Source organism: Ostrea edulis, chromosome 1 (assembly GCF_947568905.1).
Source record: "Ostrea edulis chromosome 1, xbOstEdul1.1, whole genome shotgun sequence".
NCBI classification, from domain to species: Eukaryota; Metazoa; Mollusca; class Bivalvia; order Ostreida; family Ostreidae; genus Ostrea; species Ostrea edulis.
The window spans coordinates 47,345,088-47,361,153 of NC_079164.1; the positions used below are offsets into that span (position 1 = coordinate 47,345,088).

At 35.9% G+C, this 16,066-nt stretch overlaps 1 protein-coding gene across 2 annotated transcripts in view; it reads left to right on the forward strand.

Moving 5' to 3' along the window:
• LOC125652304 (dnaJ homolog subfamily C member 11-like) overlaps positions 1-14,799 on the forward strand; it is a 22,325-nt gene extending 7,526 nt beyond the window's left edge. For both annotated transcript variants that reach the window (XM_048881383.2, XM_048881393.2), the window contains exons 6-17: positions 3,150-3,327; positions 3,446-3,513; positions 4,665-4,729; positions 5,045-5,169; positions 5,757-5,836; positions 6,198-6,314; positions 7,625-7,780; positions 8,135-8,204; positions 8,657-8,763; positions 9,121-9,214; positions 10,247-10,376; positions 14,149-14,799. In XM_048881383.2, coding sequence (XP_048737340.1) covers positions 3,150-3,327; positions 3,446-3,513; positions 4,665-4,729; positions 5,045-5,169; positions 5,757-5,836; positions 6,198-6,314; positions 7,625-7,780; positions 8,135-8,204; positions 8,657-8,763; positions 9,121-9,214; positions 10,247-10,376; positions 14,149-14,195 — 1,237 coding nt within the window. In that variant the 3' untranslated portion in view covers positions 14,196-14,799. The remainder of the gene's footprint in view (positions 1-3,149; positions 3,328-3,445; positions 3,514-4,664; positions 4,730-5,044; positions 5,170-5,756; positions 5,837-6,197; positions 6,315-7,624; positions 7,781-8,134; positions 8,205-8,656; positions 8,764-9,120; positions 9,215-10,246; positions 10,377-14,148) is intronic.
• Positions 14,800-16,066: the final 1,267 nt, after the last annotated feature.

Sequence of the window (16,066 nt, forward strand, 5' to 3'; positions counted from 1 at the left end):
GTTATCCTTGCCACCTACAGTCACCATATCATACATATAGACTACCCATGGGATGAAGATGTTCCCTATTGATTTTGGGGTCAAAAGGTCAAAGGTCACGTGCACTGGACATCGAAGTAGCAATATGGTTTCCGGGCTCTAAAGCGTTATCCTTTCCACCTACAGTCACCATATCATACATATGGACTACCCATGGGATGAAGATGTTCCCTATTGATTTTGAGGTCAAAGGTCAAGCACACTGGACATCGAAGTAGCAATATGGTTTCCGGGCTCTAAAGCGTTATCCTTTCCACCTACAGTCACCATATCATACATATGGACTACCCATGGGATGAAGATGTTCCCTATCGATTTTGGGGTCAAAAGGTCAAAGGTCACATGCACTGGACATCGAAGTAGCAATATGGTTCAGTTTGTCATGCCATTTGTTTTTTACACTCAGAAAAGAGGTAGTTTATACCTATTACCAACACCCTTTGGGAGATTGGGGTAAGCGGGGGGTATTCTTAGTGAGCATTGCTCACAGTACCTCTTGTTACCTTCAACTAAGTGGATGAATTTTGACTATTATGTGAATCTAAATAGTAAATAAATATGGCTTAGGGGGACTTTAAAACAAGAGGAAATTATTTTTTGTTCATGTATGTAGTGTTTTCTAAGATGGAGAAGATCTTGTGTATAGGTTTTTTATGCATACATGAATTGCAATTCACGCTTAACTTAGTTTAGTTATATTGTACGTTTATGCCCAGATCCCCAGGGATTGTTTGTAGTGTTTTCTTTGATAGAAAAGATCACTGATATGGTTAATCATGGTTTCTTGGGGTTAAAATTTTCTCTCAACTACATGCACCAATCTAATTAAAATCAGATTTCTTAGATCCATTGTGTACTCTGCGTAAGAAGATCTGACATAACCTGACTAGGGGTCATGTTAATGTGAACTTCATGTTATCAGAGCATCGCCTATGAAATCACCGGCGTTCACAATTCAAGGAAAATGGCTTCAATTGTTTGGTTTGAAAGAAAACATATCGCAGCTAAATGTGACATCACAATGCACTGTTTCGTCGACTGGTGGTATATTCCTCGTGTTGATTAAGTAAACCACTTGAAAACTATTCAACTTGTACCCATTCCTATTCATATATGAATTACAATTCACAATTTGATAATTATACCCCCCGAACGGAGTTCTGGGGGTTATATAGGAATCACTCTGTCTGTCTGTCCGTCCGTCTGTCTGTGCATATTCGTGTCCGGGCCATAACTTCTTTGTTCTTTGACTTAGGCATACCATATTTGGCACACAGGTGGATTACCATGAGACGATGTGTCGAGTACCTTCATGACTTCTATATGACCTTGACCCTTGACCTCAAGGTCAAAATCAAAGGTTTTTTACATTGGATTCGTGTCCGGGCCATAACTTCTTTGTTCTTTGACATAGGCATACCATATTTGCACATGAGTGTATCACCATGAGATGATGTGTCATGTACCTTCATGACCTCCATATGACCTTGACCTCAAGGTCAAAATTAAAGGTTTTTACAATGGATTTGTGTTAGGGCCATGACTTATTTGTTCTTTGACATAGGCATACCATATTTGACACATGGGTGTATCACCATGAGACGATGTGTCGGGTACCTTCATGACCTCTATATGACCTTGAACTTTGACCTCAAGGTCAAAATTGATTATAGGGTTTTGACATAGTCATACCATAAGACATGGGTATATCACCATGAGACTATGTGTCATGTACATTCATGACCTCTTTATTACCTTGACCTTTGATCTCAAGGTTAAAATTATAGATATATACCATGGATTTGTTTTCGGACTGTATCTTCCATTTTCTTCTACAAAGGCATACCATATTTTTACACTCAGGAAAGAGGTAATTTATACCTATTAACAACACCCTTTCGGATATTGGGGTAATCGGGCGGTATTCTTAGTGAGCATTGCTCACAGTACCTCTTGTTCAATTTGGTTATATTGTACGTTTTATTGTTTGTATAAACTGAATAGATAAGGCATTATTGCAAAAGCTTAAAATTCCTTATGTGAGAATATACAATTTCATAGTGTTGAACAAACTTTGTGGAAGAGAGATTACTGCAACTTATTTACGAATTGCCGGTAACCGCCTAAATAACCATCATTGTCTGTATGGTGCAATCTGACTGGCCGATAGTTCTCATGAATATTCCAAGCGAAAGGTCATGCGGAAGCAACCCCCTATGGGGTTATGTCAGATCATATTGTAGTGATTGTGAACGTATCTTAAGATCTGATTTCAATTAGATTGCTACATGCACGATTTGTTTTATCATACTGAATGTTGTACATTAATTAGATATGTACATGTATAATCAAATGTATGTAGTGTTTTATTTGATAGAAAAGATCACTGGTTTGGTTGACAATGGTTTTTAGGGGTAAACATTTTTCAATGTTAAAATACTCTCAATAACATGCACTATTTGTTTTATTATACTGAATGTTATACATTAATTAGATATGTGCATGTATGATCAAATGCTTTCACTGCAACACACTGCAGACCTCTTCTTGTTGTAAATCTATATAGCGCTTTATCTAATTAACACAATAACCCTAAAGCGCTTTACATGTAAAACAAACTGAAACCAAAGAACAAAAAATGCATAAAGAAAAATAGACATAAAATAATATTAAACTAAACTATCTTTTCCAAACCCTCAAATGATGTCTTTTAAAAATCTATCATTAACTTACGTGCATCAATTTAATAAAAAAAAATCTAAGAATTTTGTCAGTTTCTAAGGAATGCCTAGATACAATCATGTTGGAGGGTGCAGTTTATACTCCATAAAGAAACATTCCTTTTTCAAACAATTTCGGCCTATCTGATATTAATATTTCACATGAAAGTATAAAAGTAAATATTAATTAATAATAAAACTAATTGCCTTTCAAATAGATCACTAATTGCAAATATTAATCAATAATATGCCTATCAAAAAGATAACTAGTAATTGTTAATGGTAATGAAATGAAGATGTGACTGTTGTACTAAACATGTGTTACACACTTGAACGTTATAGTTGAACGTGATGCAGTGAAGGAATACGTTATTTGTTGTGTTTTGACAGAGATGAGACCAGTTACATACAGATATCAGAGTTCCACATCTCTCAGTCTTTGGATTATCCAATAACTCAGAAAGACACGGCCATTATAGCTGGTGCAGTGTCCTCCAGAGACGGATACGGATCTGGAAATTTTTCAGTGGGTTACCGTCGACAGACATCCGACAAGGGGTGGCTGGAGGTATGCAGCTTTATCAAATACCCATCTCCTGAAATATCTCCTTGTGGAAATTTTATGTTGTTTGATGAAATACATTTAAAAGGAAAACATTTGTGAACTATGCTGTTTTATTTTCTAGGGACGGGTTGCTTTTGGTCCACAGATGTCATATGGATTACAGGGTTATAGACAACTCACCAGGCGATGGTAAAACAATGCTGATTAAGTTATATCTTAATTTCATTCACTGGATTTTTTTGAAAATATCAACATTTTTAAATTCTTTAGTGATCAGTTTACTCAATGAAATTAATCCAGGTTAACTCATGTACATATAATAGTGAATTAACTCACAACAAAATTGACATTCAGTTAATGTAACCCACTTCACAACAAGTTGACATTGAATTAACCTTTAACCCACTTCACTATAAGTCCATACTGAGTTAACTTAACCTATAATAAGTTCACATAGTTAACTTAACCCACAGTAAGTTCACACTGAGTTAATTTAATCAACAATAAGTCCACGCTGAGTTAACTTAACCCACAGTAAGTTCACACTGAGTTAATTTAATCAACATTAAGTCCACACTGAGTTAACTTAACCCACAGTAAGTTCACACTGAGTTAATTTAATCAACAATAAGTCCACACTGAGTTAACTTAACCCACATTAAGTCCACACTGAGTTAACTTAACCCACACTGAGTTAACTAAACCCACATTAAGTCCACACTGAGTTAATTTAACCCACTTTCAAAATGGGTTAAACCTGCTTTGGGTTTCAAGTGGGTTAACCTTGATCAAGTGTAATGTGAAATTGAGAAGTTATTGCCAAGGTTAAAGTTTTTGTGGGCAAACAGGCAGACGGACAGACCAAATACACTATGTTCCTTAATCTCTGATTAGTCATAAATATGAAAATAATTACGTTAAAAACAAAAAAATACATATGAATAATAACCTAAAATAAAAGTGTTGCCGTGGAAGTTCTAGCTGACTGGAGCAGGATTAAGTAGCTCTTGTTACTTTGAAGCATGTTGATTTTATGAACCACTGTCTATTTTATTGGGTGTACGAGTTGATTAACTGCAATGAAAAACCTGATAGTTTGCATGACAACAAAGCTGTTCTTCATAAATTATCATGTCTTCATTGTAGTTGATGACCTCGCACACCCAACAGCATCAACACCATATACATGTATACAGACTGTATATTTGAATAAGATGTATCAAATGTGAATCTTGACTTACACTCCTCATTTGTGATGAGATTCTCTAAATTTTGTAGATTAATTCATTGAAATTTTATAGATGTTTAGTTTTATTGAATTTTTAAAAATTCTATTTCAGTTTCTGTAGATGTGCAGCTGGTTTTTCTGTGGATAAGTCGGGGATCAAGCCAGGCCTATCATTTTGTAAGTGCTGATTGGCTTGTACCATAGCCAAATTCTTAATGAATGCAAAACCATATTCAAACGGTAATGCTTGATGATTGATGACTTGTTGATAGTAATAAAATAATGCAATGATTTGTTAATACTAACACAATGATTTTTTAATAGTAGTACAATGATTTTTTAATGGTTATACAATGATTTATTGATAGTAATACGATTCATGGTCATACAATGATTTATTAATGGTCGTACAATGATTTATTAATGTCAATACATTGATTAGTTGATAGACATACATGTGTACTGTACATTTAAATATCTTCACTTTACCAGTAATATCCAGTCAATTAGATCGAAACATTCAAGGAGAAATGGCTTTAAATGTAGCTGGTAGATCAAGTCTGAGTACAACCGTGCGATACGATCAGGACTCGCACCGGGCATCTTTCACTGCTCAGGTAATTCCCAGGTGTTTATGTACCTCACCATCCAGTGAGGGTGATAAGGACATATGTAATGTACCTCAATAATATATCATTTTCGTTACATTTTGGGTACAATCCCTTGCATCCTAACTTGTTTCTAAAAATAAAAAATGGGGTATATAACCAGGTTTGTTTTTAAAGTTCACATACATGTATTGTGATAGTCCCTGGTCGTGGCAAGTAAAAATGTAAAGTCAGCACTTATGTATTACAAAAGGTTGTACAAATGGAGATTAACTAAGTCATTGTAGCAAAGAAAGGGAGAAAAAGCGAATTAGTTGGGGATCAAACCCGGTACCCTTTCATTACTAGATAGGAGATCTAACCACTGAGCTAGCCAAGCCGACATATGAAGTTATGCTGTATGGTAATATCACTACACTATAAAATTGGGGAGGGGTAGAAAAAAAGATTTTAAAAATGTCCTGTATGACAAAAAAAAATTAGTTCATGTTTTTGAGCACCATTTCCAGACTGAATGATTATTGATTTCTATGTTTACGTTCAGTATAACCTATTGTTCCTGTCTGCTAATTATTGTCTCATTTTCTGTTGAACAGGTTGGTGATATAAATTCGGTTAGAGCCATATATATAAAGAACTTCCAGGACCATGACTGTAAGATGAGATTAGCAGTGATGTAAGTTTACTTAGACATGCGCTATCATTTTGTTCAGTGTGCTGAATGAATGTGCTGGAAGATTTAAAACTTTGATACTGTGTCAGTGGCTTAAAAAAACCAGAAATTGGATCTACTTCTGATGAATATCATACACGTACAATTTTTGCCTTTTTGCTCATTTGAATGCATGAATTGATCAACCCAAGATTATACTCATTGACTGAAATCAATGTATTCTATATGTAAATTTGGATAAAATTTTATTGTATTTGGTTGATATGCTTTTGTAATCAACAATAACATGTACTGATTCAGAAGAGAATGGTTTCATATTGATCTGTATTTCTCGCGTGTCTAATGGAGCTTGTTACCCTGGCAGGGGTGGCAGTCTGGGATGGTATGTGGCTTATGGAGTCCAAAAGAAGATTACAGAGTTTAGCACAATTAATGCAAGGATGGTCATTGGAAATAATGGTGGTGTTCGTCTACAACTACGGTAACTTTGATACGTACATGTATTTCTAATCCTCCACAAAGACGTTCCTTCTTGTTTCTGAAAGTTAAATTGACATGTACTAAGGAGCAATCTAATCAAAATTGGATCCTTTGATCCGCTCACATATATCGCTACACAAGGATATAACAAAACTGCATATGGAGGTCAAATCTAGTGACCTTTTAATCATGCATATTCATCGATATGTTCATCCAATCAGAGAACTCTTTGATATTTGCATTCGGTAAACGAAAAGTTCGGGAAAACAACAAAATTAATATGGCAACTGAATATTGGCACGCATTATACGTTTTGAAAGATTGCAAGATTCAATCTTTAAAAGAGGAACAGAAAGATGTGTTAATAGCTGTGCTGAATAATGAAAACTGCATGGCAGTTTTTCCTACCCTCCATGTGCTACGGTAAATTAATCACCTGTCGAATCACAATCAACCTTTTCCTTTGTAAGTTTTAATTTCAGTTCATATAATTTCTTGATTTGGGAGTTCCTTTCACTGTCGGTCTCTCTTACAACGAATGAAAATCCTCACCAACAACAAATATTTGTCAAACTATACACTCTTTGAGGTGTCCTTGGCATGTCTGGCACGTTGTTATTACCGGGATACTTCGGCAGCTATTAGTAAGATTTCAGTGTTCTGAATGACCCGAGTTTACACCGTCGATTTAAAAGCCAGTGCATTGATTAGTTAGACTAAAAGGTCACTAGATTTTACCTCCGTATGCGGTTTCGTTAGATCCTTGTGTAGTGATATAAGTGAGCGGATCAAAGGATCTAATTTTAATTAGATTGACTAAGGAGAGACATTAATTCTCTACTCAAATCCTGATTTGTTGCTTCAGTCGATACCGTTTAGGGTTTTTTTCTGTGGGTTGATAAGTTTTGCTCATTTTAGTGGTTTGGTATCATGCCACCAAGTTTTTCATATCTAAATTTGCACCCAAATGCGTCTGCAATATTGCAAGAAAGATAACTCTGTATAGCAGTTGTTTTTTGTGTTGAAGCTACACATGAAGCACTCTTCAGTTTGGGAAGTAAATGTTTCTGATGACAGTAAAACATTTTATAGATAAGTTATTAACACTACACTGCCTGTCAATATTTATTTTGGAACTCCATGTCTGTCAAAATATATTCTGCTAAAATTATTTGTATACCATGAGCTAGAAAGTTGCCAAATTGTACACCCGTGGAAAAACCCCGCTATTCAGCATCATATCACATGCTAAGGAGTGTAATTAAAATGCAAACCCATCCTGAAAAAACCAGTGTGCATCTTTTGTTGTAGGTTACATCGAGGCCAGCAGTCATACCATTTCCCGATATTATTATCAGAACAGGTGCTTCCTACATCAGTATTTTATGGAACTTTCCTCCCTGCCTTTGCATATTTTGCAGTGAAGAAGTTAATTATTGATCCCTTCATCAGACAAAGGGAATCAGAGTAAGCAAACTTTGAACTCCAATGAATTAAATTTCTGGCTTGGATTTCTCAAAAAAATCTCAAACTTAAGTTTGAGTTTTCTTTTGTTTGATCAGTGAAAATTTGAGTTAAATCCCTGACTTAAGTCCATGTTTGGACTTAAGTTTTCTTAGGAAATTCAGACCCCGGAATGCTCACCTTTTCAGATTATTTCCTAATCAGTTAAAGAAAAAAATCAAAGGAAGAGTCTTTTTGGTAGAACCTTTATTAAATGATCAAATTAATATATTCAGATGTATAGAAGAAGGATGATGATCTGTACTGACTAATCCAGGCAAAAGTTTAACAATCTTGGTGGGTTTTCTTTTAATGCAGAGAGCTTAAAAGGAAGCTAGAAGAACAGTCTGAGGAATTACTGCAGAAGAAGAAAGATGCTGAGATAGCTGTAAGTGCCGGAATATTCTTAGTGTTTAAGAAAAAAATCTACTGGGTGGATAAAATGGTAGGAGAAATACTGGTGTACATTAAAACATGCTTATAGCAAACCCTCAGGGCTAGTGAAAAACAGTTTCTTATAACCAAACTTTGTTATATCCAATAGAATTTTCTTTGCTTTCCTCTCTTAGGGGAACAGGTTTTACTTCGCAATAAGCATGACTTCGTTATAAGCGTGTTCATTATAAATATGCTTTACTGTATAATGAGCATGTTGGTTAGAGACTTGCATGTGTCAGGGATGTATTTCAGCTTTTGTAATCTAAAGCACATTTCCCTGTACAAGCTGTTTTTCAGTGCTTTTGAATAAGATACTTCAAGTAGTCTCAATTTACCTATCTGAACTGAATAAGTTTGTGTGTTAGATGTACATGTAAACAATTTTCATGTGTAACATTTCAGATTGAGTTGATGCAACAGACTGTTGAGAAAAGTTTGGAGTATGAAACTCGAAGGAATGGATTAATTATTCTGAAGGCTTTGTATGGACGTCTAGTCACACAGGATGGGTAGGTGTCTACAGTGGTTAAAAGCTTTTTACAATTGTCTAGACACACAGGATGTGTAGGTGTTACAGCAGTCTAGACACACAGGATGGGTAGGTGTTACAGCAGTCTAGACACACAGGATGGGTAGGTGTTACAGCAGTCTAGACACACAGGATGGGTAGGTGTTACAGCAGTCTAGACACACAGGATGGGTAGGTGTTACAGCAGTCTAGACACACAGGATGTGTAGGTGTCTACAATGATCACATGTGTACATATAACTTATAAATCTTGCAAAATCAGTTGTCAGAGAATGCAATAATTATGATTTACGATACTGATAATGGTACCTGTATTGACAGCTTCTTTTTATTACAGAGAATTGATAGATTCGGAGTGTATCGACGTGAAAGTCCCCCTACAAGCTTTAGTTGTAGAATCCCAGCTAATCATCCTGGACTCTAATACAAAGGTGTGTAATCATGTCAAAAATGCTGGCTTCTGTGTTATCGATTGTTGTATTTTGACTTACCAGAGCTGAAAGTTTTACATAGTTTTTCTGGCAGAAGTTTGTGTGTTGTCTGTCTGTAAACTTTTTGTGTTTTAGCTCACTTGAGCTGAATGCCAAGGTGACTCGGGTAAGCGATGTGGCCCATTTTGTTTGCACATGTCTTCATTTGCAATCATCCTCATGTACATGTATTATAGATTCATTGTTGATATTTATTTTTACTATTAACTTTATTTGGGAGGCCAGGCCAGGACCACTATGGAGGTTTAAAGTTTATGTATCATGTATATATTAAAAAAAATCTTGTAAACTCTCTCTAAAACCGTATAGATGCAATTTGTAAATTTAATAGACAAGCATCCTCAATTTATAGTGTAAATTAAAGTTTTTCAAACCATGACCTCCAAGGCTGGCATATGGCTACAAAAGGGGGTATGAAGTTTTACATCGTACAGTATGGATTGAAGTCAAACATTTACATGATGGGGATTATCAGTGCATGTTTGTATGAATTATGGGTCTCGATTGCCCCACACCTACAGCAGAGATTTACAACCTTTCCTTTAGTATTAATGAAATAATTACAGTTTGTCAATACAATTTGCAAGCCTCCTGAGACTTGTGATGTATGGTTATTGTCCAATGTTGGGCTATCGTTATTGTTCAACACTCTTAATGAGCAAATACTCAGATGAGCATTGTGGGCCATTGGCCACTTGCCCCTTCTTTAAAATCTATGAAATATTTTTCCACAAAACACCCCAAAGATTTGCTTGTACTTGGTACAAAGTTGTAGCATTATTAAAACACTCTATAAATAGAGTACTGGTAATTTACATAAGATGGAAACACGAGGTTGATATATATGCCGAGTATAAACGGTACTTTTGTATGATATAAATCCTTCTTAGGCTGACAGTGTGTCATAGGAATATGTAAGAGACTTGAGTGTTTATTTACTGTTGAATTACTGAACTCTGGTTCGTGTTATAGAGTGACCTGCCAGGTCTCTACGACCCGTGTCCTGGAAAGGAAAAAAGTCTCTACATTCGTTATAACTTCCGAAACCGACCTCATCAAGCAACCTTTAATGACAAAGAGCCCATCAGACTGCCTCTACAAAGTAAGTGATATTAATCATGTGCAATGCTATTTTAAAATTCTATGGATTATGATATTTCATCAAAGTGATTTCAGATACAGTGAATTCATCATGGATTTGTCAAAACTTATGGTATTGTTGATACCTGATTTCAAAGAAAGCTACTGTAGATGTATTTAATTTTGTTGGGAAAGATTAATTTTCATTGTTTGTGATCACTTAAAAAGATTACATATTATGCGTGATTAGTAAGTATAGACAATGTCACTTATCTGCAATCCTAACTTGCTTAAATACCGTTATGACACACATGCGTTTATATACCATTTCTATGACAAAACATGCTGTTGTTAAAACCTATTCACAAACGAATCATTTCACAGGGATCTGTGTTAGATTGTTGTACTCAAGTCATTAGAATGTTTAAAGCGTTACATTGTATATTGTACTCCGTTTGTCAATCAAATTTGTAAAGAAATCGAACATACCAGTAGAAAGAAGGCCCGTATCCTCACCCTGCTCGATAGAGCACATCAGGCCAAGAATTTCCTTGACCTACTACAAAATAACCATATTGATACAATATTGACACACACACACACACACACACACACACACCCAATTTTATTAGGTCACCTGAATTATTCAGGTGACCTATTGCTATCTGTTTTTGTCCGTCGTCGTTCGTCGTGCGTTAACATTTGAACATTTTCAGCTTCTTCTCTGAAACCCCTGAACCAATTTCAACCAATTTTGGCATATAGCATCTGTGGGTGGAGGGGAACAAAAATTGTGAAATTCGTGGTCCCTGTCCCCCTGGGGCCTGAGGGGTGGGGCAAAAACCATCAAAATGAGTGTAATTTTAAAAAATCTTCTTCTTTACTCCTGGACATCAAGAAGCCAAACTGTGGGCATAATTATAATGAGCGTTGAGCCCTCTACCAAAATTGTGAAATTCATGGCCCCTGGGGCAGAGGTTCTTGTGTTAGGGTGGGGCTCTATTGGTCATATAGTGAAAATGTAGAAATTCTATGAAAATCTTCTTCTCTGTCTCTGGGTGGGTATTAAGTAGACAAACTAATAGCATGGTAATGATGAGCAAGGATGACTCTTTATACCCCCCGCAACAAGTTGTGGGGGGTATACTGGAATCGGGTTGTCCGTCTGTAGACGCAATGGTTTCCGGGCTCTAAAGCATTATCCTTTCCACCTACCGTCACCATATCATATATATGGACTACCCATGGGATGAAGATGTTCCCTATCAATTTTGGGGTCCAAAGGTCAAGTGCACTGGACATTGAAGTAGCAATATGGTTTCCGGGCTCTAAAGCGTTATCCTTTCCACCTACAGTCACCATATCATACATATGGACTACCCATGGGATGAAGATGTTCCCTATCGATTTTGGGGTCAAAAGGTCAAAGGTCAAGCGCACTGGACATTGAAGTAGCAATATGGTTTCCGGGCTCTAAAGTGTTATCCTTTCCACCTACAGTCACCATATCATATATATGGACTACCCATGGGATGAAGATGATCCCTATCGATTTTGGGGTCAAAAGGTCAAAGGTCACGCGCACTGGACATTGAAGTAGCAATATGGTTTCCGGGCTCTAAAGCGTTATCCTTTCCACCTACAGTCACCATATCATACATATGGACTACCCATGGGATGAAAATGTTCCCTATCGATTTTGGGGTCAAAAGGTCAAAGGTCATGCGCACTGGACATCGAAGTAGCAACACTCAGAAAAGAGGTAGTTTATACCTATTACCAACACCCTTTGGGAGATTGGGGTAAGCGGGGGGTATTCTTAGTGAGCATTACTCACAGTACCTCTTGTTAAAAATTGTGAAATTCATGGCCCCTGGATCAGGGGTTCTGGTGCTAGGGTGGGGCTCAATAAGTCATATAGTGAAAATGCATTATTTCTTTGAAAATCTTCTTCTCTGTCCTTGGGTATTAAGTAGACAAACCAATAGCATGGTTATGATGAGCAAGGATGCCTCTTTCAAAATTGTGAAATTCATGGCCCCTGGGTCAGGGGTTCTGATATTAGGGTGGGGCCCTATTGATCATATAGTGAAAATGCATTTTATTTCTTTGAAAATCTTCTCCTCTGCTGCTGGGCATTAAGTAGACAAACTAATAGTATGACAATGATGATCAAGGATGCTTCTTTCAAAACTGAAATTTATGGCCCCTGGGTCAGGGGTTCTGGTGCAAAGGCGGGGCTGACCACATAGCTATTCAATGTTTCTTCCATCCAAAAGTAAAATTCTTATATTTAAACACAAACCTAATTCAAACATTGGAAGGTTGTTACATGATACTCAGGTGACCTATAAGGCCCCTGGGCCTCTTGTATGGTTTACCCTTGAAAATAATGCCAATAATAATCCCACCTGTACTTTGAGAGCAGTAAGGTGAAGTGTGACAGTTTGGACAAGGTATTCTGGTTAATTACAATTGATTGCTGGAAAAAAAACAACTTAAGATTATCTAAATGTTTATGCAGAATGAAGCCCAAATAAATTTACATAATTGGATTTCTTTTGAATGCTCAGTGAATTGTCTAAAATGGTAAATTCGTTATATTGCCACCCCCGCTTTATTGCCCGATTTGGTCTTGAACAAAAGTTAGCAATATATCTAGGGAGCACTGTATGTTTTTCCTCAATAGATAAAAATAATACTTTGTTGATCACCTAATTTCATGGTCAGGAATAACCACAAAAACAACTATAATTGGTTTTTCAGTGAAATATGAGAAATTCACAGTACCGGGGGTTGGTTTGTTGTGTTGGAGCAGATTGTCCTTTTTGAGTTTCCCATAATACAGTTTATCAACACGATACAACTTGTAAACTCATGAAAGCTTATAAACTTGATACACCTTGTAAACTCAGTAAACTTGATACACCTTGTAAACTCAGTAAACTTGATACACCTTGTAAACTCAATAAACTTGATACACATTGTAAACTCATTACACCTTGAAAACACAATATACCTTATAAACTCAATACACCTTGTAAACTCAATAAACCTGATACACCTTGTAAACACAATACACTTTGTAAACACAATACATCTTGTAAACTTAATACACCTTGTAAACACAATACACTTTGTAAACTTAATACACCTTGTAAACACAATACATCTTGTAAACACAATACACCTTGTAAACTTAATACACCTTGTAAACACAATACACCTTGTAAACACAATACACCTTGTAAACTTAATATACCTTGTAAACTCAATACACCTTGTAAACACAATACACCTTGTAAACTTAATACACCTTGTAAACACAATACACAATACACCTTTACACCTTGTAAACACAATACACCTTGTAAACTCAGTAAACTTGATACACATTGTAAACTTGATACACCTTGAAAACACAAGACACCTTGTAAACTTGATACACCTTGTAAACTCAATACACCTTGTAAACTCAGTGAACTTGATACACATTGTAAACTCATTACACCTTGAAAACACAATACACCTTGTAAACTCAATACACCTTGTGAACTTGATACACATTGTAAACTTGATACACCTTGTAAACTCAATACACCTTTTGAACTCAGTAAACTTGATACACCTTGTAAACTCAATGCACTTTGTAAACTCAAAGCACCTTGTAAACTCAATACAATTTGTAAACTCAATACACCTTCTGAACATAATTTTCAAATGTATTTTCAGATTTAGTTATTCTCTGCACAGTATATTTTTCTGCATGACTAAACCACAGTATTTTGTTTCAGGGCATGTGATGAAGGATGAAACGGAGGAATCTTTTGTTCATCTATGATGCAAGGTGATAAATAGACTCCAGCGTTTATTTTCTATACAGACTTAACAAAAGTTCACACTCCGTGAATGCCATACAGTTTTTCACATGAATTTATTAAGAGATGGATTCACATGAAATGATTAAAAGGTGGATTGACATGAAATTAAGAGGTGGATTCTTTGATAATGCAGTAACTGAAAGAGTGTAGAGACTGAGGCAGTGCATTATATAGTGATATCATCTTATCAGATACCAAGCCATTACAGTATATTGAGAGGGGGTTTAGGGAATGCATCCCCCTTTGGTTGAAAACATAACTAAAAAGGGTAAGTTTGGGGTCTGCTCCCCTCCCTTATTTAGATGGAAAAGATACTATCTTGGGTCACAACATTACTCCCCCCCCCCTTGAAATATTTTTGGATCTGCCCTTGGAAAATCAGAACCATGCAAGGTGAGTGGTCACTGAAGGTATATAGTGAATTGTCATATAGCTGATGAGAGCACCACTGCCTGATGTTATCAATAGTAAATGCAGTATACATTTGGTTCAATGTCTGTGATGTTTAGAAGAAATGTGTGCAGTTAAGATTTGTTGACCAATAAATTATGTTATATGATTGTATTACCTTTTACATTTTAAAGATTTTTAGCTTACCTGAGCTGAAATCTCAAGTGAGCTTTTCTGAATCTCTTGTAAACAAGCCACTATTTTTATCATTCCAGAAAGAAAATTACACCCAAAAAAATCATATAAAATACTTGCGAGCTTGTATCACTCTTTTGATGGTGAAATCATACTTATGTAAGGTGCTTTAATGAGCTATTAAGATAAAATTTAGGTGTAGTGAACCACGTTAAATCATAACCTCATCAGGCTAGGTTGGGCCAAAATTTGTAATGGGATAAAAGAGTGTAAAATTCTTTTAAAAATCTTCAGATGAAGGTGAAGGGCCAAGATGATACAGGTGAGCATCGTTTTTGATGGGCCTCATTTTGTTTGTCTCAATTTTTGTTTTTCGGGGGTGGGGGGTTCTACCCACCAAACCATAGGTCAAAATTGCAGGTTGAAAAGGGGATTCAACGATCTTGGATTTATCTTTTGTAATTATCTTTTTCTTTTAAAGATCAATCAATTTGCTCAAATATTGATGATACACAATTTTCGTTTTTCTGATGAGGAAAATTAACTTTGCAAGCCTCTATGGTCCCATGGGCAAAATTTGCCTTTTAACTATTCTCAAAGGGTTTTATAAAGATTGAAGCTCATGGTAACGATTAAATATATAGAAGGAAATACTGGCCACTTATACCAAAACAGACTACTTTCAATGTCTGTGTTAATTTGAACGATCCAGAATGATTCCATGACCGATCAAACTTGGGTCAGTATCTCAGTCAAGCTTTATGAAAATCCGGAAACGTATAACCCAAAAATACATTTGTCCCATTTATATGCTTATCGTTGTTTTAATCAAAACATCGCAAACACACCAGTTTGTTTCTCTCAGTTGTTAAATTTTCATTTGCGCAATTGTCCATTATATTTTTGCGCACGTCTGTCTTGCGACCTTTTTTGACAGACTTTCACAAACAGATGTTTCTTCTGAACTACTGATGTTATCATCCTTCAATACAGTCAATTTTATTGGTCAAGGGCTGGTCAATTTGTGATGTCTTCCTAAGTTGTCACAACTGTGTTATCTCCCTTTAGGCAAGCGAGATAACTCTAAGGAAAGTTAATTTGAAAATATGTGGGATTGTTAATAAGTTCTAATAGTGACATCAGTGTCCACATTAATGGTCACAATTAACACTTGAGAAGATAGATATTCCCAGTCTAATGCAATTTTGCATTTTACTGGACATTATGTTTTTGTGTATTCTACATT